This window comes from Rattus norvegicus, chromosome 6 (genome assembly GCF_036323735.1).
Source record: "Rattus norvegicus strain BN/NHsdMcwi chromosome 6, GRCr8, whole genome shotgun sequence".
Classification (NCBI taxonomy): domain Eukaryota; kingdom Metazoa; phylum Chordata; class Mammalia; order Rodentia; family Muridae; genus Rattus; species Rattus norvegicus.
The window spans coordinates 41773924-41801144 of NC_086024.1; the positions used below are offsets into that span (position 1 = coordinate 41773924).

At 39.5% G+C, this 27221-nt stretch overlaps 1 protein-coding gene across 11 annotated transcripts in view; it reads left to right on the forward strand.

The window, feature by feature from the left end:
- Positions 1 to 3329: 3329 nt before the first annotated feature.
- Nbas (NBAS subunit of NRZ tethering complex) overlaps positions 3330 to 27221 on the forward strand; it is a 304643-nt gene continuing 280751 nt past the window's right edge. For 7 of the 11 annotated variants that reach the window (XM_063262512.1, XM_063262514.1, XM_063262515.1 and 4 more), the window contains exons 1-9: positions 3331 to 3494; positions 7106 to 7160; positions 8648 to 8684; positions 9792 to 9869; positions 10175 to 10222; positions 15718 to 15761; positions 21785 to 21918; positions 24299 to 24432; positions 25621 to 25719. In XM_063262512.1, the coding sequence (XP_063118582.1) occupies positions 3381 to 3494; positions 7106 to 7160; positions 8648 to 8684; positions 9792 to 9869; positions 10175 to 10222; positions 15718 to 15761; positions 21785 to 21918; positions 24299 to 24432; positions 25621 to 25719 (743 nt within the window). In that variant the 5' untranslated portion in view covers positions 3331 to 3380. Of the gene's footprint in view, positions 3495 to 7105; positions 7161 to 8647; positions 8685 to 9791; positions 9870 to 10174; positions 10223 to 15717; positions 15762 to 21784; positions 21919 to 24298; positions 24433 to 25620; positions 25720 to 27221 lie in introns of all 11 variants that reach the window. The other 4 variants (XM_006239904.5, XM_063262518.1, XM_063262517.1 and 1 more) reach the window with 3 other exon arrangements.

Sequence of the window (27221 nt, forward strand, 5' to 3'; positions counted from 1 at the left end):
ATTCTCTTAAGGCAGAATTTCTCTATGAAGCTAGACCTACGGTAGCAGGCAGTAAATCCCAGCCAGCTCCTCATCTCTGTCTTCTGTGCAACCATTTCCTGCTTTGTATTTTATGTTTGTTCTGAGACAGGTCCTTAAGCTTGTCCCACAAACACTTTCTCTATTGAGCCTCTCTCTACCTTAATCCTCTTTCCTGAACCTTACATCTTTATAACACTCCATTTCAGAATGTTTTAACGTATGAGTTTGGAGAGAAGACCTATTTGGACCATAGAAGGTGGACTTTCCGCTGCACAATGATATAGATTAGATGGCTGCAGAAGCACACAGCAATCAAACTCTTACATATCACATTTTTCTTCCTCCAACAGAGTAGGCTGATAGCAATACAATTCTACATGTCAGTACGGTACAGTACTCCTGGTCATTCCCAAGTGTTCATTTACTCCTTCAACCATGGGAATGCTTTACTTACAGCATTTAATTTTCCATCCAAATCTCTGCCCTATGAGGAGAAGAAGAGATGGATCTTAGGAACCATGTTCGTTTGTTGTTTAAAGACTCTCTATCTAGCTCAGGCTGGTTTTGAACTTAGGGGCATCCTCCTGTCTCAGTCTCCCAAGTGCTAGGATCACAGGTATGAGCCACTCTATCTGGATCAAACACTGGATACATTTTGGCTTGTTGTGATGGAATTTTGTAAGTTTAAGGTTTCCATCTGTGACTGGAGATTCACCTCTCAAGCTCAAGAAAACATTCTTCATTCTCTGTAGCAGTATGATCGGATGACAGGGAAAGCAATGGAAGGAGCGGAAGCAACCCCCATGTTTGTCGAAAGGAAAGACAGGGAAGAGATTGGACAAAGAAAGTTGGTTTCTAGTTGAAGGTGGGTGCTGTTCTGAGGCACTGTATAACCTCAGTGGGAACCCTACCATTTCCCCTACCCAGTATTCCTACCTCTTTGTAGCCTATGGTGTGCCAGGTGAGAGATGCTCTTTGCATCTCTGTGACTTGTTACACTGTGTGAAGTAGGAAGAGGAAATGCTGGGGTTTGCAGTTGGAAGCTTGATGAAAAGACATTGCTGCTGTGAAAGAAAGACTCCCAGGGTGTAGAAATAAATGATTTGAAAAATCTTTGTGTAGTGAGAACTACTCAAAAGACAGATGCAAGAGGTTTGCTTGTAACCAGGAGTTTTAAGCTTGCAGGAGCAACACACCAAGTTTGTTTGAAACACTGCTTTTGAAAATTCTTTATTTGTTCAACACACAATGCACATTATTTTTATGTGTATTGGTGTTTACCTGTACATATGTCTGTATGAGGGTGTCAGATCCAGGAGTTACAGACAGGCGTGAGCTGCCACGTGGGTGGTGGGAATTGAATCATGGTTGTGGTGGTTTGACAGCCACTCATCATGCTTGGATCAGGAAGTAGCACTATTAGAAGGCGTGGCCTTGTTGGAGTAGGTGTGGCCTTGTTGGAGTAGGTGTGGTCCTGTTGGAAGAAGTTTGTCACTGTGGGTGTAGTCTTTAAGACCATCCTCCTAGCTGTCTGGAAGCCGGTCTTCTAGCAGCCTTCAGATGAAGATGTAGCACTCTTATCTCTTCCTGCACCATGCCTGTCTGGATGCTGCCATGCTCCTGCCTTCATGATAATGGACTGAACCTCTGATACTGTAATCCAGCCCCAGTTAAATGTTATCCTTATAAGGGTTGTCTTGGTCCTGGTGTCTGTTCACAGCAGTAAAACCCTAACTAAGACAGTGGTTCTCAGGAAGGATAGTCAGTGCTCTTAAAGGCCAAGCCATCTCTCTAGCCTTTCAGAAGTATACATTTTGTCTCCTGCTCTGTTCTCGGTATTGTCATAAACACTGGGGACTCAGTGCAGCTGTGAAATGAATCTATTATACAAAACTCTTCTGAGCTAGAGTTTACATCTTGGAGGATGAGGACAGACTGTACATAAGTAAAGTAAATTATACATCACAAAGCATACCCAATGATGACAAATGTTGTGTTAAACAAACAAACAGACAACCCCGAGGGGGCATGGCAAGGGCTGGGAAGCTGGAGAGGAAAAAAGTGATTGCAAACTTAGATGTGAGCAAACAGGGTGGAGTTTGGCAGGAAGGTGGCATTTAAACAAAACCTTGAAGGAGGTGAGAGAGCACAGCAGAGCCACATCCACATTGGGTAGAGCCTGGGTACAAAGAACATACGTGTCACACTTCCCGATGTTTATGTGTGTCTGTTGTCTTAGAAACAGCAAGGTCGAATGGTGTGTGTGTGTGTGTGTGTGTGTGTGTGTGTGTGTGTGTGTACAAAGTTTACCTGTGAGAGTACAAGGTGAAGATACACATGGAGAGACATGGGAACCATTGGACACTCTCTAGTTGTGCCTTTTGATTATACCATTGCCTAATGCACTGAGATCGTTATTCTACAGGATAATTTATGAAAGGTGTCTTGTGAAATTGTGTTTCTTCTCAATCCAACAATGTGGTCATGCAGGCCATAATTGCCTCTGCTTACAGTAAAGGGCCTTCCAAAAACAGGCATATGTTGAATGAATGATTGAACGAGCAAGCAAATGAGGTAAGTTTCCCCTCTAGGGAATCCTCAAGCTGTCCTATCTTTATTGTCCTCCACACCTGTCCTCCTTTTGACCTCTCTCTAGTCACCCTGTCTGTTATTGCAACGTAATCTTTCTGTGTCTTCGTGCACCACATTCCTTTCTAACCGGAACATTCTCTCCTGACCTCCAGTGGACCCAGTTTGTACCTATAGTTGAAGGCCCACGTCTGGGCCCGATGGCACATACCTGTTCTCTGGGCATTGGGGAGGACTGGGTCCGAGGATAGTCCATGTTTTTAGGGATTTTTAGGCATCCTCTCTTACACAGCTGACAAGCTCTACCTTCTACAGGAAGTCTCCATCAGACACTGTGGCCCTCATTGTTTTTTCTAGGTGCTTAAAACACCCCTCCTATGATATTCAACCATTAGCTTAATCTGTTGAATTGGATAATCCCACACTGTCTGAACATTTTCAGATAGTTTAGGGGAAGGATATGTACATGGTCACCAGCACTCTAGGAGGTCTTGCACCTTAACTTTGTAGAAGCTGTCTGGGTAACAAAAGTTTAGTGGCCTGACTCATTTCAGGCACAAATGAGCAAAGAATGGACCAGGGTCCAAAACGAATATCAGACAGGACACGGTCATTCTTATAACCACAGAATTAACTGTCAAGTTTAGCATTCCCTTTCAGCAGTCAATTAATTTCACTCTCTGTTAGTCACCAGCGTCCGCGTTCAGCAAAGTTTGATCCGCGCGAGGTGCCGTAGTGCCCCTCCCTCCACCACTCTGTTTCAGGCCAACATGGCGGCCCCCGAGTCGGCGCCGGCTTTGAGTCCGGGCTCTGCAGACGAGGAGGAGACGATTCTCTATGACTTGCTAGTCAACACCGAGTGGCCACCCGAGACAGAAGTGCAGGTGAGCCTGGCTCTCTTTTAAGACTGTAGGCATGGCGCGGGCCCGGGCGCGGGCGCGAGGCGAGTAGAGCCACGTCGCGGTGCCACGCAGTGCCAGCGGAGCGGGGATGGCAGCTGTGCTGTCTCCTGGCAACGACCGGGGTGCTGGGTCTGGGGCTCGCTGAAGGGTGTCTGTGTAGTCAGCCTTGGCCCCGAATTCGGCTGTGTATCCCCACTCAGGCTGTCACACTCTCGGCAGGTCAGTGTCACTTTTCTTCGTTAAAGGGAAGAAGTCCTGGTCATATTCGGACTTTCCTTGTAATCTTGTTACCTGTGGCGGGAGGATTTCGCCTGACTCTACTGTCTCTTAAAAATCTCAGTAATAGGCATTTACTAGTGTGTGTGTATCTGTCTCTGTCTCTCTCTGTGTCTCTGTCTCTCAGTCTGTCTGTCTTTCTCTGTCTCTCTGTGTGTTTCTGTGTCTCTGAGTCTCTCTCTCTCTCTCTTTCTATCGTGTGTGTGTGTGTGTGTGTGTGTGTGTGTGTGTGTGTGTGTGTGTACACCCTGGCCCCAGAAATGGTACAGGCTGCTGGGCATTGAGAGACGAGTGTTTTTATGGAACTTACAGTGTAGAGGAGAGACAACCAGTCCAGTGAACGTTTCTCATTTCCAAGTTGGAAGTGCTGTCTGAATAAAATGCCAAGGGAATGAAGAGAAAGAAGCTGCTGTTCTCCTGTTCTGCTGGAAACAAAGTTAGGGTGTTTGCCAACTTACGGACCCTGGAGTTACTAGTTTCCTAGGGAGAGCTTTTGAGTCAGTCATAGGGTGAAAACCAGGAGTCTCAGGGCCGTTTGGTTGACATACTCTGAACCAAGTGCCTGGCCTGCCAGTGTATTATGGGAAGCAGCACGGTTAAAAAGGACCTTTATTAAAGATTCCTGAATCTGCCTCATTGAGCTCCTTTACTATCTTTTTTTCGGTATTCTGCTTGCCTTGAATTAGGTCTTGTAAAGGAAGAAATCTGTGTATGTTGTTATTGGTTTCGGTTTCTAGTGAGTGATAAGGACATTTTGTAGATTATGAAATTAAGAGGCTGTTGCTGCTGCCTTTAAGCTGGGTAAAGATATCTAACATTTCTGAAATGTCTGTAATAATGTCTCAGAATGTGGTAAAGATATCTAACATTTCTGAAATGTCTGTAATAATGTCTCAGAATGTGGTAAAGATATCTAACATTTCTGAAATGTCTGTAATAATGTCTCAGAATGTGGTAAAAATATCTAACATTTCTGAAATGTCTGTAATAATGTTTCAGAATGCTTAGCACTGTACAGTGGCTTAAAAACCATGAAAGCTCATTGTACTTTGCCTTTTCTCATCTCTCTTCATTATTGATCTCTGCATCCGTTTCCTACGCCTGTTGACCTATAAGCTCTGCCTCTGACTCACTTTTATATCCCTCTACTGTGCCAGATTGTTCCCTGACGATCCCTTCATGTTTGTTAAGTGAGCTTAGGGAATAACGCATCTGTTCTTACTGATGTCTTTATTCATTTTATTTTTGGTAGTACTTTAAAGCATCTTATATATGAAATATTTGTTATTCTTTATTCTACAGACAGTGGCATTCAGTTTATGTTTATGGAATCAAATTAATTAATGTAGTAGTTACATATCTGTGTTTCATTTGTAACACTGTCTCCCTGGATACACAATAGATACACTTCTGAGTGATATCTGTTTTAGGTTTCTGGGACCTATGGAAATAGATTGAATCGAGTGGGCATTTAGTAGTCTTTGTTCAAACCCAGGCTCCTGAACATCACAGGCAACTTCTCTACCATTTAGACACAGCTCAGCCCTGTCCCTGTGTTTCCTTGTCTTTTTATTATTAGTGTTTTGATTTGGAAACAGTTTCTAACCTCACCTTGGGGTTCTTTATGTATCTATAAACATAATTCTCACCCTTACTGCTTCTACACACAGTCCAGGTGATGTTATTTCAACCTGTAAGAAGTTTTTTTTTTTTTAATTGGATTTATTTCATTATTTACATTTCAAATGTTATTCCCTTTCCCGGTTTCCTGTCCATAAGCCCCCTATTCCCCTCCCCCATAAGGATGTTCCCCCCATCCATCGCCCCTTTACAACCCCCATGACATTCCCCTGCACTGGGTGTCCAACCTTGGCAGGACCAAGGGCTTCCCCTTCCACTGGTGCCCTTACTAGTCTATTCTCTGCTACATACGCAGTTGGAGCCCAGGGTCAGTCCATGTATAGACTTTGGGTAGTGGCTTAGTCCTGGAAGCTCTGGTTGGTTGGCATTGTTGTTTTTATGGGGTTGCAAGCCCCTTCATCTCTTTCAATCCTTTCTCTAATTCCTCCAACAGGGCTCCCGTTCTCAGTTCAGTGGTTTGCTGCTAGCGTTTTCCTGTGTATTTGACATGCTCTGGTTGTGTCTCTCAGGAGAGATCCAGCCCCTTTCAGCATGCACTTTTTAGCTTCATCAATCTTATCTAGTTTTGGTGGCTGTATATATATATATATGGGCCACATATGGGGCAGGCTCTGAATGGCCATTCCTTCAGTCTCTGCTCTAAACTTTGTCTCCATATCCCCTCCTATGGATATTTTTGTCCCCCCCCTTCTTTTCCCCCGGAGCTGAGGACCGAACCCAGGGCCTTGCGCTTTCTAGGCAAACGCTCTACCACTGAGCTAAATCCCCAAACCCCCCCCCCCCTTTTTTTTGAGCATGGCAGCATTCAGACAGGCATTGTTCCCCCTTTTAAGGAGTGGAAGCATCCACATTTTGGTCATCCTTCTTGAGCTTCATGTGGTCTGTGGATTGCATCTTGGGTAATTTGAGCTTTTGGGCTAATATCCACTTATCAATGAGTGCATACCATGTGTGTTTTTGTGTGACTAGGTTACTTCACTCAGGATAATTTTTTCTAGTTCATTCCATTTGCCTATGAATTTCATGAAGTCATTGTTTTTGATAGCTGAGTAATATTCCATTGTGTAGATATACCACATTTTCTGAATCCATTCGTCTGTTGAAGGGCATCTGGGTTCTCTCCAGCTTCTGGCTATTATAAATAAGGCTGCTATGAACATAATGGAGCATGTTTCTTTGTTGTATGTTGGAGCATCATTTGGGTATATGCCCAGAAGAGGTATAGCTGGGTCCTGAGGTATACTATGTTCAATTTTCTGAGGAACTGCCAGACAGATTTCCAGAGTGTTTGTACCAGCTTGCAATCCCACCAACAATGGAGGAATGTTCCTCTTTCTCCACATCCTTGCCAGCATCTGCTGTCACCTGAGGTTTTTTTTTTATCTTAGCCATTCTGACTGGTGTGAGGTGGAATCTCAGAGTTGTTTTGATTTGCATTTCCCTGATGAGTAAGGATGTTGAACATTTCTTTAGGTGCTTCTCAGCCATTTGGCATTCCTCAGCTGATAACTCTTTGTTTAGCTCTGTACCCCATTTTTTTAATAGGGTTCTGTAAGAAGTTTTAAAATACTGGTACTGGAATTCAATTCTCTGGATATAAGTAGAAAAGTGTAAATTTAAATGTTTCAAGTATTATAAAATTCTCAACTGTAAGGTTTTTCTTTTTTTGATTTTAGCCCAGAGGCAACCGAAAGCATGGTGCATCATTCATCATCACAAAAGCAATCAAAGGTAAAGATGCTTTGTGTTTTATGTATTATACTTAGTTAGTGGACAGGTTTTTCTCCTTTCACAACTATTCAGTTTTGGCCTAGAGACTTAAAAGTGTGCTCCTTAGTATTATGGTAAAGAACCTGATGAAGAGAGCTAGCATGCATGCTGTTTGAATTTAATTTCATATGTACTTATTTCTATAGATGTATGTATGTATATATGAATGTATATATATTCTCATTCTCACCTATCTTTAGTTCAGCCTGGAGCTAAACTCTAGCCTAGGCATAGCCATTAAAGATGTGTTGTTGTACATGGGATGGTGATGTGTAAGCCTGGTGTAAGCCTTTTTGAGCCATGAGTGCTTTATAATATTAATTAACAGATTAATATAGTTCTAGGCTGACAAGTCATGTTGTTTTATATTTATTTATTACATTTTCTATGTGTGTGCCTGAGTATATGCGTGTGTACCAAGTGTGTGTAGGAACCCATGGAGGTGTGAAAAGATGCAGAGCCCCCTGGAGCTGGAGTTAGCAGGTGGTGGTGACCACTGTGTGTGCTGGGAACTGAACCCAGGTCCTCTGCAAGAGCAGCGTAAGCACTGAGGCCTCTCTTCCGCCCTCACGTGTAATGTTTATATGTGGAGACTTGTTCACAGTATTCTTTGGATATGTGACTGCCTGCCTTTCTGGCCTGAAATTTCATCCTCATGTTGCATCTGAGTTCCTTATGAAGAGAAAAGAAAATTCAATTTAAAGAAGTAGAAAACTTGTGACTAGCTATTATTTTATGTAAGTTGTAATATATTAGTTTTCATAATCATAAATGAAATCTTGGATTATTTAGAAAAATATAATGAATCAAAATAATTGTAGAAAAAATCGGAAAGTAAAAATGTTCATGCACTATAATAGAATTTTCTTTGTTTTACAACCTAGAGGTGATGTTCTTCAGACTTTTCTCCCTTACTGTATGCCTAGCTGTGTGCACAGGAGTGTGAGGGTATGTGTGTGTGTGTGTGTGTGTGTGTGTGTGTGAGAGAGAGAGAGAGAGAGAGAGAGAGAAGAGGAGGAGGAGGAAGAGGAGGAGGAGGAAGAGGAGGAGGAGGAGGAGGAGAGTGTGTGAGAGAGTGATAGTATAAAACAGTTTTAAATCTGTTTTAAATTTTGCTTTTCACAGACTTCTCCCGTTATCGCTTATATAGTTGCTACAATGTTCAAATTAATATCTTGATTCATATATTTTTTTTTTTACAAATAGTATTGTTTTAAAAAGCATTTTACTATGACTTCTAGTTTCTAGTAATGGCTTGATTAAACATCTAAAACATTTTAAAATTTTGTAGTTGCGAAATTGAAAAATGTTTCAAAACAACATAAGCTTGGATTTTAATATAAATAATTATATGATCTTGTAAAAGTTATAGTCTATATTAAGTTGGTCTTATTTTACAAGTCGTTTACAAGTAACTGTTAAAGGACAAGTGTTTCTTTTTATTCCAGATCATCTGTTATTTTTGCGTCAGTACATCTGGTACAGGTGAGCCTTCTCAGTTCTTACAAAGATTACTATCTTCTGAGACTTAAGGCTTTGAATATCCAGTTCCTGTAGGGATGTTGACATTCAGGCAAACCTGGTTTTTAGATAAGCATTTCAAAGATTTCATGCAAGCTGGTCATAGATACCTCAGTAAGCTTGATAGTTCCTGTCCCCTTCGTACTGACCATCTCCTGATGACCCCTGATTCCTCTGATGTGTGTTTGCCTGCCTAGGAAATGCCCCTATATTGGATCCTTGTGTTGTATATGCTAAGGAGCATTTTCGTTTTCACTGTTACATCAGCACTGGTCAGTAGTTGCGTTACTGTGTTAGGTCTTCAGATTTGACTTGGTGCATGCTTTTTAATTCTTTGAGTGTCGTTATGTCAGCTATAGTGTTGATTTTCAGCTCTAAAAAGAGTGATGATATGAAACAGTTTTAAACCTGTTTTAAGCTTTGCTTTTCAGACTTCTCCAGTTATTGCTTATATGGTTTCTGCAATGTTCAAATTAATATCCTGATTTATATTTTGTACAAATAGTTTTATTTGTACAGGAACATAAGCAATTCAATAAAATGATAGAATTCTGCATTTAACAATGTTTGTAGTGGCTTCTCCTAACCTTAAATCTAATAAATCCAGAGATGAGATAATCCTAATGTAGGGACCTTTGCTCTCCTATAGAGCTACTTGCTCAGTGGTTTTTTTCCTTTTTTTTTTTTTTTTTTTTAGTTTTTAGTTTAGTTATTTTAGTCTGTGTGTGTGCACATATGTGTATGTATGTGTATGTGTGCACACGTGTGAGTATGTATGTGTGGGATGTTTGTTGTGATTTCTGAATATGTAGGGTTTAGTAGGGAAGGGACAAGTGAGGAAATTGGCTATGTTGGTATGTTGGTTATTGTATAGGCTGTTAGTACACCATGGGGTGTTGTCCAAATACCTTATTAAGATTTCAATTATCAAATTAGTGGTTTTTGGATTTAGGTTTACTAATATTCAAAATTTATATCCTAATATCAAACGCTTTATAGGTACAGTTATTACTTACTAATATATGATTTTCATAGCTCAGTTTTAAGCTAGATGATTTGTTGTGGTTTCAGCCCTGCCCCGTTTTTGCTTCCTGACGGACTGGTTCGCTTGGTCAATAAACAGATAAACTGGCATTTGGTACTCGCAAAGTAAGTATGTGTAAAATCCACTTAACACTCTTCTAACTGCATTTTTGTTTAAATCTCAACATAGACACGAATTTTGGGATTCCTTGTAGCTTTCATTCTTGATTTTTATTAAATTCCCTTTGTTAGATATGGCCTTTGTTTGAACATAGAAATTTAAGCTATATTAAGTCATTTCTATGATTTTATACCTGCATATTAATTTAATTGTCTAGTCAAAAGGTAGATAATAAAAGCAAAACTTTAAAGAACCGATTGGGAAGTATTTCCATCCAAGCTGACGACTCTTTCCCTTGTCTTCCATTCAGCAATGGTAAACTTCTGGCTGCTGTTCAAGATCAGTGTGTGGAGATCAGGTAATGGTTACTATGTCCATATGGAAGATGTCTTTTCACAAAAAAGACCATTACTTAAACATAAGAAAGAAGATTTAAAATAATTTTCCAAGGTGGTATATTTGAAGGAATTTTTATATTGAATTAATTTTGTGAAGTGTTGATCACTAACTTAGAAATGATATTCCCTTAGAGTAGTGTCTTAGTCAGGGTTCCTATTCCTGCACAAACACCATGACCAAGAAGCAAGTTGTGGAGGAAAGGGTTTATTCAGCTTGCACTTCCACACTGCTGTTCATCACCAAAGGAAGTCAGGACTGGAACTCAAGCAGGGCAGGAAGCAGGAGCTGATGCAGAGGCCATGGAGGGATGTTACTTACTGACTTGCTTCCCCTGGCTGGCTCGGCTTGCTTTCTTATAGAACCCAGGACTACCAGCCCAGGGATGGCACCACCACAATGGGCGGGGCCCTCCACCTTTGGTCACTAATTGAGAAAATGCCTTACAGTTGGTTCTCCTGGAGGCATTTTTTCAAGGGAAGCTCTTTTCTCTGTGATAACTCCAGCTCGTGTCAAGTTGACACACAAAACCAGCCAGTTCAAGTATTTTGCTTATCTTTGTGCTTTTCCTTTTACTCTGCTTATTCCTGAGTAATGGTTTTTTTTTAAGTAAATGAAGATAATATTCCAGAAGTCTGGAAGAAACTTGTTTGAGTAGTTACTGGTGGGCCAGCGTTTAGAGCATTGTAAGATGTCTCGAGATGTAAAGCAAAGCTGGACAGCTTTGCTATGATAGCACAGATGTGTTGACCGGATGTAGGTCTGTAAAGGACCAAGGTGGCATGAGTACTGGACGCCTGTCTGGTGTCTGTCAAGACATTCAGTGATGCTATGTTCTCATCTAAAATACACCTCTAAGGGCTGGACACATGAATCAGTGCTTACTACAGAGGACCTGGGTTCTTTTCCCAGGACCTGCTTGGTGGCTTACTGCTTCCTGTAACTTCAGTTCCAGGGACTCTGATTCCCCCTCTGACCTCTGTCTGTCTGTATGCACATTGTGCACATAAATTTACTCCAGCACACACGTAAATAAAAAACAAAACTCAGAAGTAGTTGCTATGTTGTGAAATTTGCATCAATACATTAAATATATACCATTTCTAATACTGAGAGCCTCCCTTTTCTTAGGCAAAGTCTTACTATTGGTTGTCAAAATGTAAGTGGAGGGGCTTGGGTGATGGCTGAGCAGATAAATAGCTTGCTGTGCAATCTAGAGGAGTGGAGTTTGGATTCCTGGAACCCATGTGAAAAAAATGAATAGTCATAGACTTCTGCCTGGAATCCCAGTTCCTGTAGTAGGCAGAAATGGCATCTCCACAGCAAACTGGTTAACCATATCATCTGAAAATGCAAGCTCTGGTTTGAACAAGAGCCCCTTGTGCAACATATAAGGTAGAGACTGATAAGGAAGATACTTGTCAGTTGTGGATCTCCACATGCACATGTATACACCTAAACATATGTGGATATGGATGCATACAGGCATGTATACCATATACAAACAAGAGGAAAGTTAAGGGCAAGAGATTTAAAGATTCTTAGATACTAATGGAAATGTTTTTCCGCTGCTCCATTGTTCTTGACTATAACAGTACCAGTGCCCACTCAGTTGCTATCATATTGGTCTTAGTTTTCTGGTGGTCATTGATTAGTTTTTCTTCCCATGTATTTAAGCAGGACTGGATTATCTCAGCCTTTGGAGGAATAGGAAGGTCTTTTCTCTGTCAGGCACTGGCTTCACGTGGGGAGGCTTTCTGAGTCCTTCCAAGCCACCAAGGAAATGATGGTAGTCTTTCCATGCTAAGTAATTTAACCTGATGTGGCATTATGGATCCTTCTGTGTTAGTGTTGTTTTTAACAGCATCTTGAAGCATCCTATTTTGGCAGTGTTTGTATTGTTCACAGGGATTGAGAGAACTCATTTGTTGCAGTTTTGTGAAGTGTGCTTTGAGAAACAACCTTACTTATACACAGCAGTCCGAAGATAACATTCATTTTTCCCAGGAAAAGAGAAGATGGGTGAAGTGATTTTTGGTATATCAGTCAGGGCATGATGTGTGATCAAGATATTGAGGTATGAGATGGAGAGCTTGACCAAAGATTCATGAAACTTTTTGCTGAAAGGATGATTTGCAAACTTTGTGTAGATAAACTTCGGTGTGAAAATAGTTCCACCAGGAAGCCTTTGAGAGTACACTGTGTGGAACTCCTCAAACCACAACACAGGTAACGAGCCCTCTTACTGTTACTCTTGGTAAGTTAATGTCACTGCTGGTGTTGTAAGTACTCTGTTAACTCACAGAGTCCTGGCACATCTAAGGGGTTGTGTAGATTTTCCTGGACTTTAAAAATGAGGAGCTGGCACAAGAATTCAGGATCTGTTCTTGTCCCCTCAGGTTTTGTGTTGTGTTTCAGCTGGGCTGTGGTTTGGTAGAGATGCAGCTTGCCCCCTCATTGTCTTTAGCTTCTCTGTTTTCTCCAACTCCATCATGTGCCATCATCTACCAGGAGTGCAGTGTGAATGAGACAGAGAGTCTGCAGCTTGGATTGTGTTGTGTTTTCTTTATAATTAACCATAGTCTGTAAATATTGGGCTGGTGATGTAGCTCAATCAGCTCCCCTCAAAGGACATCACTTCCCACTTGCCTGTTGCCATGAACTAAAGAATTAGTGTCTATATGTGATGGATAAATGTGGGCTTTCCCTGAGGAATATGAAGAACAGATGGTAAGAGGGAGTTATGGGGGTGCGCATTGCTCAGAGCTGGTGTTCAGTTGTGTTTGTTGAATGAATATAAGCACGTGTATTGACTTTGCAGTAACCAAAAAGGAAATGTTTTCCAGTAAGTGAGGAGTAGTCAGCAATAGTGAGTGTCCTGGAAGTTTTGTTTGACGTAGGCTCTCCAGCTGGTCTAGAACTTGTAATCCTTATGCTTGGGTTATAGATGCGTGCCACCATATTGGAGTTCTTGAATTTTAAAGACTGTGGCTCCTTTTGTTCCACTTCATTCTGTCTACAATAGTGAAGAGCGTTTGTGTCTTAATTACGTTAACCATCGCTGAGACAGATGACCTAATGGGACAAACTTAGGTTCACAGAGTTTATTCTGGCTTAGAGTTCCAAGGACTGCATCTCAGTCTATCATAGCGGGAAAGGCATGATGGAAGGAGCGTGGGGCTAGCTGGTCTTATGACATCAACAGTGAGGAATCAGGGAGAGAACAGGAAGTGGGGCTGGGCTGTATAGCGTCCAGACCTTCCTTCAGTGACTAACTTCCTTTAGCAAATGTCCACCTCCTAAAGGTTCCACAACTTTTTCAAACACAGGCACCAGCTGGGGACTAAATGGTAAAGCACATGGGCCTCTGGGGTACAGTGTGAGATTGTCTCGTGGTAATCGTAGTAACACTGAGTGGGTGTGTCAAGTGTGGGAGTTGTTTCTAGTATCATAGATCATTATTTGTTGTTAGGAAGCAGTTAAAATGGGGACGGGTTGCTGAGAAAAGAGACTTGAAAAGCTGAAGCAGTTGAGTTTTTAAGAGGTAGGCCTCCTTTTTTGCAATAATACTTGGGTGGTTATTTTCCAGTGTTGTGTTAAATGTTGTCAATCACTTAGGATGCTTGCTGTCCTTAACTTGCCTGTACTAGGGCAGACTTTGCATAAAATAACAATGTGTGAATTACTCTTTCATTTGTAATTTGCCAGCAGCTACAAATTATAATTGGTCAATATGTGCTCCTTATTTCTTAAATAGTGAAGTAATAATTCCATATGGCTATGAGTTGTTTATATGGGGACTAATTGGAAACTGTGAAAGAACCCAGCAAAGATGCGAAGAAACTCTTAGGAAGGCATGTGTAAATATTCCCACCCCAGAGTTTGCTTAACTAGAGGGAATGATCGATGATGTTTTAGCAAAACCATCATGTCCAGCTAGCTTTTCTCTTCCATAGCAAAACAGCAGCAGTCCTGTACCTCACCGTAAGGATGAAAGTAGTGCTCCTCCCTCCCTCCTCCCTCCTCCCTCCCTCCCCCCTCCTCCCCCCTCCCTCCTCCCTCCCCCTCCTCCCTCCCTCCCTCCCTCCCCCCTTCCTCCCTTCCTTCCTTCAGTGTTTTCTCTGACCTGTGTGAGGCGCTGTCATCCCGTTTTATTTAAAGAAGGGAAACACTAATCCTTTGTCTCAGTCACAGAGACTGAGCTGGAGTCAGGACACTTTCATTTTAGAGTGAGTTCTTTCTGCCTCATTCCATTTCGGGGCTGAGCAGTATGTTGTCTTAGATTTTTATTTCTGTATTTATGTTTGGAGCCATAACAACATTTGAAAAATAGTTAAAATATTAAAAGCTTTGTAAATTATTGTAAATGCAATGCTTAGTAGATCCTTTAGAAATAATAGAAAATACAGTTTAATAGAAAGAAAGAACTAGAAATTAATTTGTTTGACTCCTCAACTATTTTACTATTAATCTTTTGACATAACTTCTTTAGTACTTTGTGTGTGTGTGTGTGTGTGTGTGTGTGTGTGATTAGTGGGTAATATTGTTTATTCTATTTGATACCAATTTCTGAATCACTCTTGTGATTTATAAATTTAATTTACATTTTAAAATGTATGTTACTTTTTTCCTGAGTAACCTTTGAAATTAATCTAATATAAAATCATTCCATGTCAGGTATAGTAATTGCATAATATTTCATTGGATACGCACAGCAAACTTTAACTAATTTCTTTATACTTGATGTATTTTTCTTCTTTATAAATTAGATTGTATTGGTTTCCTTGATAACTATATAAATCTGTAATCATTTTCTGGGAATAACTTTGTAGAAGTGAAATTACTAGGTCAAATCCTATAGACATTACAGTTTTAGGTAATTGATATTAAATTATGTTCTAGAAAGTTCACCAGCTTTTATTTTGAATGCAGTCTGTACTAATTATAATTATACTACTAAGTTATGTATTTCAAGATTACAGATTGTAAACAGGTCTCTGGTTCATGTATTATAACCTATTTATGTTATGTGATTTTTAAAGTAGACATCATATACCTCTCTTTTTCTATGTGATAGACTTTGAAATATGGTATGGATTAGTGGTTCTTAACTGGTATCAATGTGTGGGGCTTTAACCAATAATCTTACTTGGGCCCATTCTCAATTGACTCAGAATCTTGAGCCTGTGGTACAAACATTCCTGCTGTATCATAAGACAGTGCTTAAGCACTCTTCTGTTGGAGCTCTGTGCTCCTGTTCTAGCACCATTTGTGTAACCAAAAGATTGTTATTAATGAGAGAATCCAGTTCAGACACTAACCACCACCTATGTGACAGAGGATGGCTTACTGTTATATATAGGCACGTGTAGACCACAGTATCTCAGTTGTTTTATAGGGTTACATATTGGTGTCCCTAGGGTAAAACTATTGTTTTTATTTCTCATATATTTGTAGGTCTGCAAAAGATGATTTTACATCAATTATTGGGAAATGTCAAGGTAAGAGTTTCCAAAATTTTGAAATATAAAAAAATTCAATTAGTAATGGTTTACAGCGTTCCTGTAAAGTGTGAATAGTATTCCAAAAGGGTTTACTAGAATTATTTTTATGGCTGTATTAAACTTATTTAAATTATTCAATTTTTAATCTTTAAATATTTTGCTTTCACACACACACACACACACACATATATGTTTTAGGACTTTGAAACAAACTGTGTTTTAAAATACTCAAGGCTATTTTTTGTTTTGAAAAAGTAATTTATAAGTGTAATCTTCTATTTTGGAATCAGTACAGGGATAAACATTTATTTATAAATTCAGAGTTTTTCAACAAAAACTAGTAAAAGTATGTGATTTGATCTTTCTTACTAATACTTATAAGCTTAAGATTAGATATTTTATTTCATTGCCAGAAAGCTAGCAGAGTCTCTGGCCTCATTTGTATTATTGCTAGTATGCAAATGTAAAATATTAAATTATAGAGAGATTATATGAATTGATTGTGTACACCTTTACACAGTGATGCATGATGGCTACTTAGAACATGTAAAACAGTGACTATTAGGAACTCAACTCTACCTAAAACTTCTCAGTTGATTATTCCTGATTCCACAACTGAGTTCTTATTTTGTAACTCAGGATTCAGGACCATCTTAGCCTACTCATCTGTCTTAGTCACGGTTCTTAAGTTATGCACCACCATGATGAGAGCAAGCTGGGAGGAAAGGTTTTACACACCATTGTTCATTATCAAAGGAAGTCAGTCAGGAACTCAGGTGGGGTAAGAACCTGGAGTCAGGAGCTGATGCAGAGGCCATGGAGGGGTGCTGCTTACTGGCTTGCTTCCCACTGCTTGCTCAGCCTGCTTTCTTATAGGGCCCAGGACCACCAGCCCAGGGATGGCTCCACATATGGGCTGGACCCTTCCCCATCAATCACTAATTAGAAAAACGCTGCAGGCTTACTCCAGCCTGATCTAATGGAAGCATTTCTTAATTAAGGTTGACTTTAAGTCATGCCTTCTTCCCTTGATATAGTTCCTTCTTTGTGAGGTCAAGTGAGCTCTTTCTGCAGACCGTTCCTCTGTGCTCTCTTCCCTACCATTTGTGAATGTCTACGATTCTCTGTTACTTGTCACTGCCTGTATCACAACACTTAACCCTGGTTTTCCTTTCTTAATAGTTGGCTTTTCTGATTCCCAATTTAGATTGTGTTAATTTCTAAATTGTATGACAAAATATTTGACCAAAAGTACTTAAGGAAGACAGGATTTATTCTGGCTGACATAGGTTTTACAGTCCGTCATGGAAGCAGGACTGTGTGATTGGCTAAATATTCAGTTGGGAAGCACAGAAGAGATGGGGAATGGGGTGGGGTCATAAAAACTCAAGGCCCACCCCTCACCAATCCACTTCTCTTAGCAAACTCCACTTTGAAAACATATTCAACTTCTCAAATAGTACTGCCACCTGGAGACCAAATGCTCAAAGATAAGAGTGTGTGGGGGGATACTTCACACTTAACCACAGAGATTGTAAATTCTTTGAAGGCAGGGCTCCTCTAGTGTAGTCACATACCTGTCTAGTGCCCAACATTCTTCCCACACATGGTTTTCACACAGGTTTTGACTCTGTTAGGTTGATAATGATGTGTGGGAGCTAATGAAATGATTTTTATGAACAAGTATGTATTTGTCTATTGGCTAATTTTGGAAACTTTTGAGAGTAAATGTTTATTTTATTTGTTTTGTTTGTTTGTTTTTTTTTCTTTTTTTTTTCTTTTTTTTTCAGAGCTGGGGACCGAACCCAGGGCCTTGCGCTTGCTAGGCAAGCGCTCTACCACTGAGCTAAATCCCCAACCCCATTTTATTTGTTTTGTATACTATAGTACATATATACATTTTGAATAATTGTCAGTCCTGCTTCGTATTCCTGTTGTGTACTGTGTATACAAACCACAGTAGGACCTTGTGCGTTGATAAGCCTTTTCTGTGGAGTCGCCTTTCCAAGATAATAAGGCAAAACAGTGTTTAAATGTGAACTATCAAGTTGAGTCTCAGGTATTCCCTGCATTTACTTCATGTAGTATTTTTAACATAGTTGCTGTGTTAGGTCAGATATTAGGTCAAGAAGCCTACAGAAGAGTCTTGTGGGCTTTTCACTTGCATGTTCTCCAGTGCAGCCTTCTTGCCTGCTGAAGGTGTAGGAAGTCTGAGATAGACTTCTGAGCATGCTCAGTGTTGGAGTGATCCTGACATAGGGAGAATCCTTTGGAGTAGTGGCCTTAGGTACCTATTCTTACCTCGTAAGCAAACTGAAAAGCCACAAGATAACATGAAAATGGGAAGTTTAACTATTCTGTATTTCATACAAATTCTATTTATTGAGTTTTTTAGTGTGTACTGTTAATGTGGCAGCCTAGATGAGCTAATGTGGTGAGAACTAATGCTGTATTTTGTTGGCTTCTGGATGTGGGAATTTATGACCTTAATGCTGCATTAATGGCTTCTCTCTATTTTGTATAATGTGAGGCAATGATCATTTGCTTATTATTTGATTCATCTTTATGGGAATTACTCCCATATGCCAAATGATATTTCATGTGTGTGCCTGGAGAGGAAGAGCCAGCTTGTTGTTAATGCATTTTTAAGACTATGTATTGCAGAGTCTGCAAACTGAAATAGGAGCTATTTGGTTCCACTTTGATATTTTTCAATTATTGTTTTATAAAAGATAGGCCATTTGAGAATGTCTGAAATGTGGGTTGGAAGTTGTTTGGCTCTGCTTGCTAGACCATTAATTCAGTCATTGTCTCTTCCTCCTCCCCCCTCTTCTTCTTCCTCCTTCTCCTCTTCCTCCTTTTCCTCTTCTTCCTTCTCCTCTTTTTCTCTTAAAAATAGAAGATGGATTAAACTTTTGAAGAGCTTTTGTGTTGAGTTTTTCATTTTTTTGCTAATTGTAAGAATGCTGAGAGAGAACCCATTGGCCTTCAAGTTCAGGATGTGCAGGCTGACAGCTGCTGGTTGCCTCTGACTTCCCAAATCCTTATCAGCTTACTGTTAGATGCCATTTAAGAATGAGTTTAAATGTATTTCTTGATCTGAAAAGTAACAGAAAACATAAACTATTTGAAATGCCCAGATTTTGAAATGAAAAACCCAGTTTTCAAAGTGTGAGTCTAATGTCTCAGATTATCAACATCCCTTCTCTCCTTTTTTTTTGAATTTTTAGTGAAAGTATTTTTTTTTTTGTAAGTATAATGCACATTCTTAGTAGCAACCAAGGATGAACAAAAGTTGACATAAAGACCCATCGCAGTCAGGAGATGAGTGTTGGTCATTTTCAGAAGATTTTCTCTAATACCTATAGCAGAGTGTGTTTTACAAAAATAAACTGTTATGTAATCTGCTTTCTCTGCTGAGTGTTGGCTGCGAAGTCTTTTAGGTTGACGTTTAAGGCAAACTTCCTCAAGTTGCCTTCTTAATCTATTTTTCATGGTAGATAACTTTCAGGGTATTTAGACTCAGGTCTTAAAATTACCAAGACAGCCCTAAACATCCCTATAAAATTGAGCCAAGTAGCAAACAGCTCGATATTGTATTTGACTCTTTCCAAGGCCATTATTAACAACACTTTGTGTAGACATGAGCATCCGCATGTTTACCTCTCCATGAGGGACACAGGAATGTAGACTGTTTTCATTTCTTTCTTACTTGAGTGAGCAGTGTTCCTGTTTTATTCTCTGAACAGTTTGTATAGAATTTGATACCATGCTGTAAAGACGAGTTGGCATTTCCAGCTTTACTTGTGCTTTTATAAACAAAACACCTTTAGTTCTATCCATATTCGTGTACTGTCTCCTTGATGAAATGGCTCCTTATGCTACTCTGTCCCTCGTTATCTCCTGGCGCTCCTGGCTGGGCTCAGTGTTAGCATAGATGGTTTGGGAGTAATTACTATTATTGCATGGCATTGTTTTCCTTTCCTGTCCTAGTAGGGTTGTTTGTTTATTTGATTATTTATTTGAGGCAGGGTTTGCTACTTAGGCCAGGCTGACCTGGAGCTCACACGCCCCTGTGCCACCATTCCCAGCTCATACCCTGACTGCTTTATTTAGTATATGTGCCTTGCAGGGCGCATTGATTGGACTTGCCTTTTTCATACTCTTAATATTTCTGTCATTTAATTGGAGTATTTAGAACATTTATATTTAACACAGTTAATGATTTGATTAGGAGTAAATATATCTACTTTGTTTTTCTGTTTGTTCAGTTTGAGATGGGCAGTCTAGCTTGAAACTTTTTATTTAGTAGTAAATGTGATAACAGTTTTAATGAATTAACTTAATATGGGGAAGCAGAAAAAGTAATACCTTTTATTTTAATTTGTATTCTTCCTATGTATTTAAATTAATAACCTTTCATAATCTTGTATACACATGGATTGACTTTTTAAAAAATAGGGTAGGATCAGTTGATTAACACACTTTCTATTTCTTGTTGTAAATAATAGCATAAAGAACCCAGTAGCATAGATGTTTTTTAAACACACTGATCTCATTTGCTTTGGAAATCATTATGAGTGAGATTTCTGGGTCATATGGAAGTTTTATTTGTAATTTTAAAATTGATTTGCATATGGTTTTATTAGAAGTATTATGGTCTATATTATCAAAATCTTAAATGTTATCAGGAGTAGTTCTTGATTCATCTACCTCAAAATATTTCCTTCTTTAATTTTTAGGTTGTATAATCTTGGTATATACACTGTCAATACTTAAAGGATCGCAGTTGTACTTGTGATATTTTGCATTTTTAGAGGAGCTGAACTCAGTGATTAGAATAATTACTATTTTACCCACTCTCTAGGCTGATGCTACTTAAGCTTTTTCTACACGTGACCCCTGTTTGTCTGAGGAATTTTTACATGAACCCAGATATATAGGTATACATACTAGGTCTGCAAATAGAGCATTTATTGATTTACTATGTATAATTTTCATTTTTATTGAAGAGGAAAACAAACCTTCACACTCTTGAGATAGATGTGCCTGCCTATGTGCTACTATGTGTCAAGCATGTTTAGTGTTTTGCAGAGTTTGACCCACAGTCTGATTTTATAGTCATCAATGCCGAAATTGTGCTTCACATAAATACACAGCGTAACGTGGCAGAAGTGTGCTTAAGACCATTTAGAAATTGTGGGACGTTGTGTCCTAATTCTCAACTAAAATTCTTTGAGGAAGTTCTTAAGCCATCAATTCAAATAGCAACTTTAAAACCAAACATTCTAACATATTACAGTCCAAATATTTGGTACATGCTGAGGGATGAGGGTAGGAAAATACTAAAAGTCTTTGTTTTCTGTAAATCAAATTATATTTCTATAAGAGCAGAACATTTTGTATGTATAGTAGAGAGATTATGGTTCACTATATACAGTCATTTTTGATTCTGAGGGAAGATTATGGCAGTCTCCTTGGTGTTGTATGGTGTCACATGTAAAGCGTATGTGTTGTATGTCCAGAGCCTATGGTTCAGCTTGATAGCACGGTGTGGGTGAAGGCTGCCAGATTCAGTATGTGTTTGATTTTGAATCAAGTTTTGGTCACTGTGTTTTCAAAGTCTTTTCATCATTGTCAACTTTTCTCAATTCTCCTAGTTAGATTTGCAGACCCCTATGGCACCTCCCGGTTTAAGAACCTGGGCTCCGTGCTTTGGCTTATTCTTAATTTCATAAGGACTTTGAGTAACTTATTCCTGAGCTCTGGCTAGTCTCGGGCATGTTCAGCATCCATCCGTGCTCTAGCAGCAGTTCACTGCTGTGCTTATAAAGTAATGGAGCCAGCCTGCCATGGTTTGTGTCTTGAAGGAGGTTTCTGGGAACTGTTGCTGACTGAAGCATTAGATCACTTTAGGAGAGGAGGCACCTACTGCATGCTTACATTAGTTGTAGTCATTAAAACTGCTAGCTGGCTTTATTATATATTGTTTAAAACACTTCTCTTTTTTTTTATTATAGTTCCAAAAGACCCGAAGCCCCAGTGGAGACGAGTGGCATGGAGTTACGACTGCACACTGCTGGCCTATGCTGAGAGCACAGGGACTGTAAGGGTGTTTGATCTCATGGGCAGCGAGCTCTTTGTCATTGCCCCGGTATGTGTGGACTTTGAATAATCAATCTCAGTCTCTCTCTCTCTCTCTCTCTCTCTCTCTCTCTCTCTCTCTCTCTCTCTCTCCTATATATAATGTTGCAATGAATGAGTGTGAAGAGGTGAAATACAAGTATAAATGAGAATAATAAACTATGTTCTTAAATATTTGGCATCTAGTTAGGTAATTGTAGTTATATAGTATTTATTTATTTATTTATTTATTTATTTATTTATTTATTTATTTTTTGGTTCTTTTTTCGGAGCTGGGGACCGAACCCAGGACCTTGTGCTTCCTAGGCAAGCGCTCTACCACTGAGCTAAATCCCCAACCCCGTATTTATTTATTTTTATATTTGAAGTACACTCAGTAAGTGTAATCCATTTTATGACAAGAAATGAATAAAAATGATTAAACTTTTAAGATCAAGGGGTGTCTGGAATAAAAGTGTTTATTGAGTCATGATAAAGACTAGCCAGAAAAATAAAGGATCAGGACCTGGCAAAATTTCTCCTGTGTTTAGGAGCAAGGCTAGGTACCAGTTAGAAACTGTCTCCTGGACTTAGAGTGAAGAGCCCTTATAGACTAAGGAGAAGGCTGGCACGGCTCACAGTGGCTCTACATTGCTGTAGAACAGCTGGGTGGGAGTGCGAAGCGGGGAAGCTTAGGAGGTGAGGACCATCTGTTAGGAGAGGCAGTCAATTGCTTATAGATTGGCCGGCTGAACAGTCAAGCAGCGTGACATGTGGGCCTGCGGTTGGTCCTGATGGGGTTTAAGTCATGGTTTTAGTATGGACTGTGTGTTGGTTCCATGCTTTGCCTTCTACTGCTTTTTCTCCATCTTCTGACCCCCATAATTACATTTAGGATTTACCAGTTTTTCTTTAATCATAGGATGGATTGTTGACAGGTTATAGTGAGAGAAGAAATCAGTGGGCCATTGCAACAGAAACTACTTACAAGAAACTGGACTTTTACCTTAAAAAGGACAGAAACTAAAAGGGAGAGGAGAGGAAAGCTAATGGGACCAATCTAAGACGTGAATGTTGAAAATCAATGATACGGAAAATGATTTTCCTAAGAAATAGCAAGTGGAAACATTGGAAAGAATGCCTCATATTGTAGGAGCTCCACAAAACCAAGCTAAGGTTCAAATCACCATTTAACAGGCCAGCGCTGTTCAGTGGGACGATAATGAGAGTTTATCTTTGTGGTTAAGTATACTTTTACATTTTCAAGTAGTTTTAGTGAGGAGCAGGTGAAATTTATGGGTGATGTATTTTATTTAATTTAGTATACCCACCACATGATCATTTAAGCATGTAATTATTAAATGTTGTGAGATGTTTTGCAGTTTTGCCTTGGTACTAATTGTGAAATTTGGCATGCGTTTTGATATTTTCATCTTTGTAGACTCTCTTAGGTTGGATTAGGCCTTTATTGAATATTTATTGAATAGTTCCAGATTATGAAGATATATTTAGAATATTGGAGAGAAGCCTGTTTTCTCTCTGTGTTTCTCAATTTCTGTGCCCCTGTAAATTAATTTGACAAGAGATGGGTTAATATAATAAAAGGCAGACAATGATAATTGATAGTAATATCTTTGCATTCATGGAGCTTAATTGAAAAGTGAAGACCCAAGGAAGCAATCTGAGTCAGGAGCTTGTGCACTGTTTTAGCTGAGGCTTATGTAGGAGACGTGACCGCACAGGGAAATGGAGTGGGCTGCGTGGTGTGCACTGTGGGAAAGTGACGTCGGAACATATAAAGCCTGACTGATTTCAGAGGCTCACAGACTGACTTGGGTGTGCCTCTCTCTCCTCTGCCTGCTGCAGAGGGACACTATCATTGAAAGACATTTGTGCCTCATTTTTAAGTAAGTAAGGAGAGACTAGAGAACCTTGCCTGTCTGCTGATTCTCATTTGTCTTTAGCCTAAAATGTTCTTGATTCTGGTCGTATTCTTGGTGAACTACTGTCAGTTTTCCTCCAAAGGTGCTTAGACTTTCAGATCTCCACCTACATGGTCATATGTGCAGTTGCTTGATGGGAAGAAAGGCTGACATTGTGTGCTGTACTTTTCCCTTCAGGTCGTTGAGTAGGCACAGGGAAAGTACCTGATATCTTTTTAGCATAGGCTGTTGCAGAGGAGGTTAATATTTGAAAGCATTGTTTTTGAAAGAGCAGTATGGTGCCATTTCTTGTTTTTCACTTTTCCTCTTTATTTACAGAGAAATTGAATAGAAAAGTGCTTATCTAGCTGAGCGGTTAGGAGCCTGGCCTAAACTTGGTGTCAGAGCTGGTATCTGGGATATTGTCCAATTAAGCATGTGCTAAATTATCTGCTACCTCTGTAGTGACTTAATTTTCTCCTGTTTCAGGCGTCTGTCTTTGCTGGGGACTTAAGCTACGCCATTGCTGGGTTGGTATTTTTAGAATACAAAGCAAGTGCACAGTGGTCTGCAGAGCTCTTGGTCATCAATTACCGAGGAGAACTTAGAAGTTACCTTGTCAGGTAAAAATGCATTGGAAAGCATCTTGATGTAATGTTTATTTTTCTGATTTAGTGTCAGATACTGATTTTTTATCAATTTATAAGTAATTGCAAATACATTAGGCATGTTGAAAGACATCAAAACATCAAATCCCTGAGAGTATATATCACTGAGTTCATTATTTGATCATAGCTTTTTTTCTGAGATGAAATCTGCATATAGTGGGATTCTCAGGTCTTAGTTTTAGCTCCCCATTAGTTTGATAGGTGCTGTGGTTTGTACCATTCAGATCTCTGTGAAGAAACTGAACATTACCATTATGCTAGAGAGCTCCCTCCTCCCTATCTGCTCCATATCTACCTCATAACAACTACCATTTTCGTTATTTTTGGTGTTTTTTTTTTTTTTTGGAGCTGAGGACTGAACCCAGGGCCTTGCGCTTGCTAGGCAAGTGCTCTACTACTGAGCTAAATCCCCAACCCCAAAAAGGGCATCAGATCCCATTACAGATGGTTGTGAGCCACCGTGTCGTTGCTGGGAACTGAACTCAGGACCTCTGGAAGAGCAGTCAGTGCTCTTAACCGCTGAGCCATCTCTCCAGCCCTTACCATTTTCAAAAGTTTTGATTTTTAATCATAAATTAGCTTTTCCCATTGAAATAGTTCACATCAATGGAATCGTGATATAGTCTTTTGCCAAGTGAATCTCATTGATTTAGCATATTTTGAAATTTATCAGTTTTTGGCATATCATTACTTTATTCCATTTTACCAATGATTCATCTTTCATAAATTGTATAAAATGTATTTACATATCGATACATAGATAGATAATGGTTTGTTTGTTCATTTGTTTATAGATAGACTTGTATGCAAACTGGATCATTTGTGACATTGGATCACAGCACAGATTGTACTGTGGCCATTCTGGCATTAGTCTTTATGGTTAAATATTCTTATTCCTCCTGGGTCATTACCTTCCTTTGGAATTGTTGGGCCATAGGATGGTGTAGTTTATTTTTATATGAAACTACAGACTCTTAAACAATATGATTATATCAGTCATAGCCATACTGTATGCACCTGTTTTTTTAAAATGTCCTCAAGAGTGTTTAATGTTGTCTGTCTTTAAAGTGTAGCTGCTACAGCATCTGCTGGTGTCCATGTGGTTTAATGGTACTTCGTTCTGTTGTGCTTTGTATAACTTAGTGTTGGGACAAATCAGAGCTACCAAGAGAGTCACAGTTTCAGCTTTGCTGATCATTATCCGCATGGAGTAAATACCGCTATTTACCACCCTGGTCATAGGTAAGCAGTCATTGTTTTCCTATGTATTTGACTATTGGGTGCATATAGGAATCTTGCCTTCATCATTCTGTCCTCCTGTGTAAAATTATGTCTAATATTCGTAATCCACACGCTGATCCTTCTGCCTCTGGTCTGGCTTGGAAAACTTCTTTGAAGGAGACAAGACACTGGAAATTTCTTTGGGAAATTTGTCGTGTTCTATCAGACTTTTGGACCTTTCTCTTATTTGTAGATGGTACCTGTCTCAGTGTTACTGGGAGGGCTGAAGGACTGTGCGTGCAGTGCCTTTCAAGGAAAAGGCCTCAGTAGACATCACCTTTCCCCTTCAGAGTCAGGCTGATTGCTTGTTATTTATGCAGCTCCTCTCAATACCTTCTCTCTGTTCTTCAGATCTTCTCTGCTATTTGCATGTATTTTGTAAGTTTTCTAAGTTACCTGTCTAGTTCTTTACGTGGAAGGAGTGTCAGGTTTTGAGTCAGATGCGTGTAACGTGAGTTCTGAACTTTTAGTTTGGTGTATGTCTACTGGTGACTCTTACACTCTGTGCCGTTGTTCTTCAGTCTCTAAGAATGTGCACAAGTTTTGTATGCCATTCATGTACAAGTCTATAGCTCTTTGCTTAGAATTTGAAGAAATTTATATATGGTAAAAGACCTTGCATACATATAGTCATGGACATACAGACACAGAGACAAATGTGGAGACACAGATACACACTGCCACACACAGACACACACAGATACTCACATTACAGACACAGATATACACACAGATACACACATGAACACACACAGGCACACATACAGAGGGACACACACATGAATACACATGGACACACATACACACACATACACACACACATACACACACACACACACACACACACACACACACACACAGAGAAAACTCTGCCTTTCACCATGACTCTAGTTCCCTTTCCTCCTTTACAGTGTGATCACTTCTTCGTATTCAGCTCTACTATTTTGTTTCACATGAATGGAATCACACAGAAGGTTTAAATCTTGCCTTTTGATTTACACTGCTCTTCTAGTTCGTTTATTTCTTAACTACTAGTAGGATATTTCATTTTATCAATAGTGTGCAGCACAATCTCCTAGAAATGAAAGTTGGATTTTTTCAGGGTGTTTTAAAAGTTGTGAAAATCATATTGTGCTACTAATCATCATGCGTTCCTCTGGCACAAATGTTCATAAGTATCTGTAGGATGCAGAACCAGGACCTGACTGAGTGAATTGTTAGGAACATACATCTCCAAGTTTATCAGATAAAGCCAAACATTTTTCATGGTAGTGGTATCAGTTTACCATCAACATGTGACCTTTTCTATTCGTCTACAGTTTTTGGTTGTTGCTATGCTTTCTTCCCTTTTATTCAAAATACAATTTTTTTCATACTATATGTTGTGATACCAGCTCCCTCCTTTCTGTTTCTCTCAGTTTCTCCCCATTTCCCCTTCCATGAGCATTCCCTCTCTTTGTGTT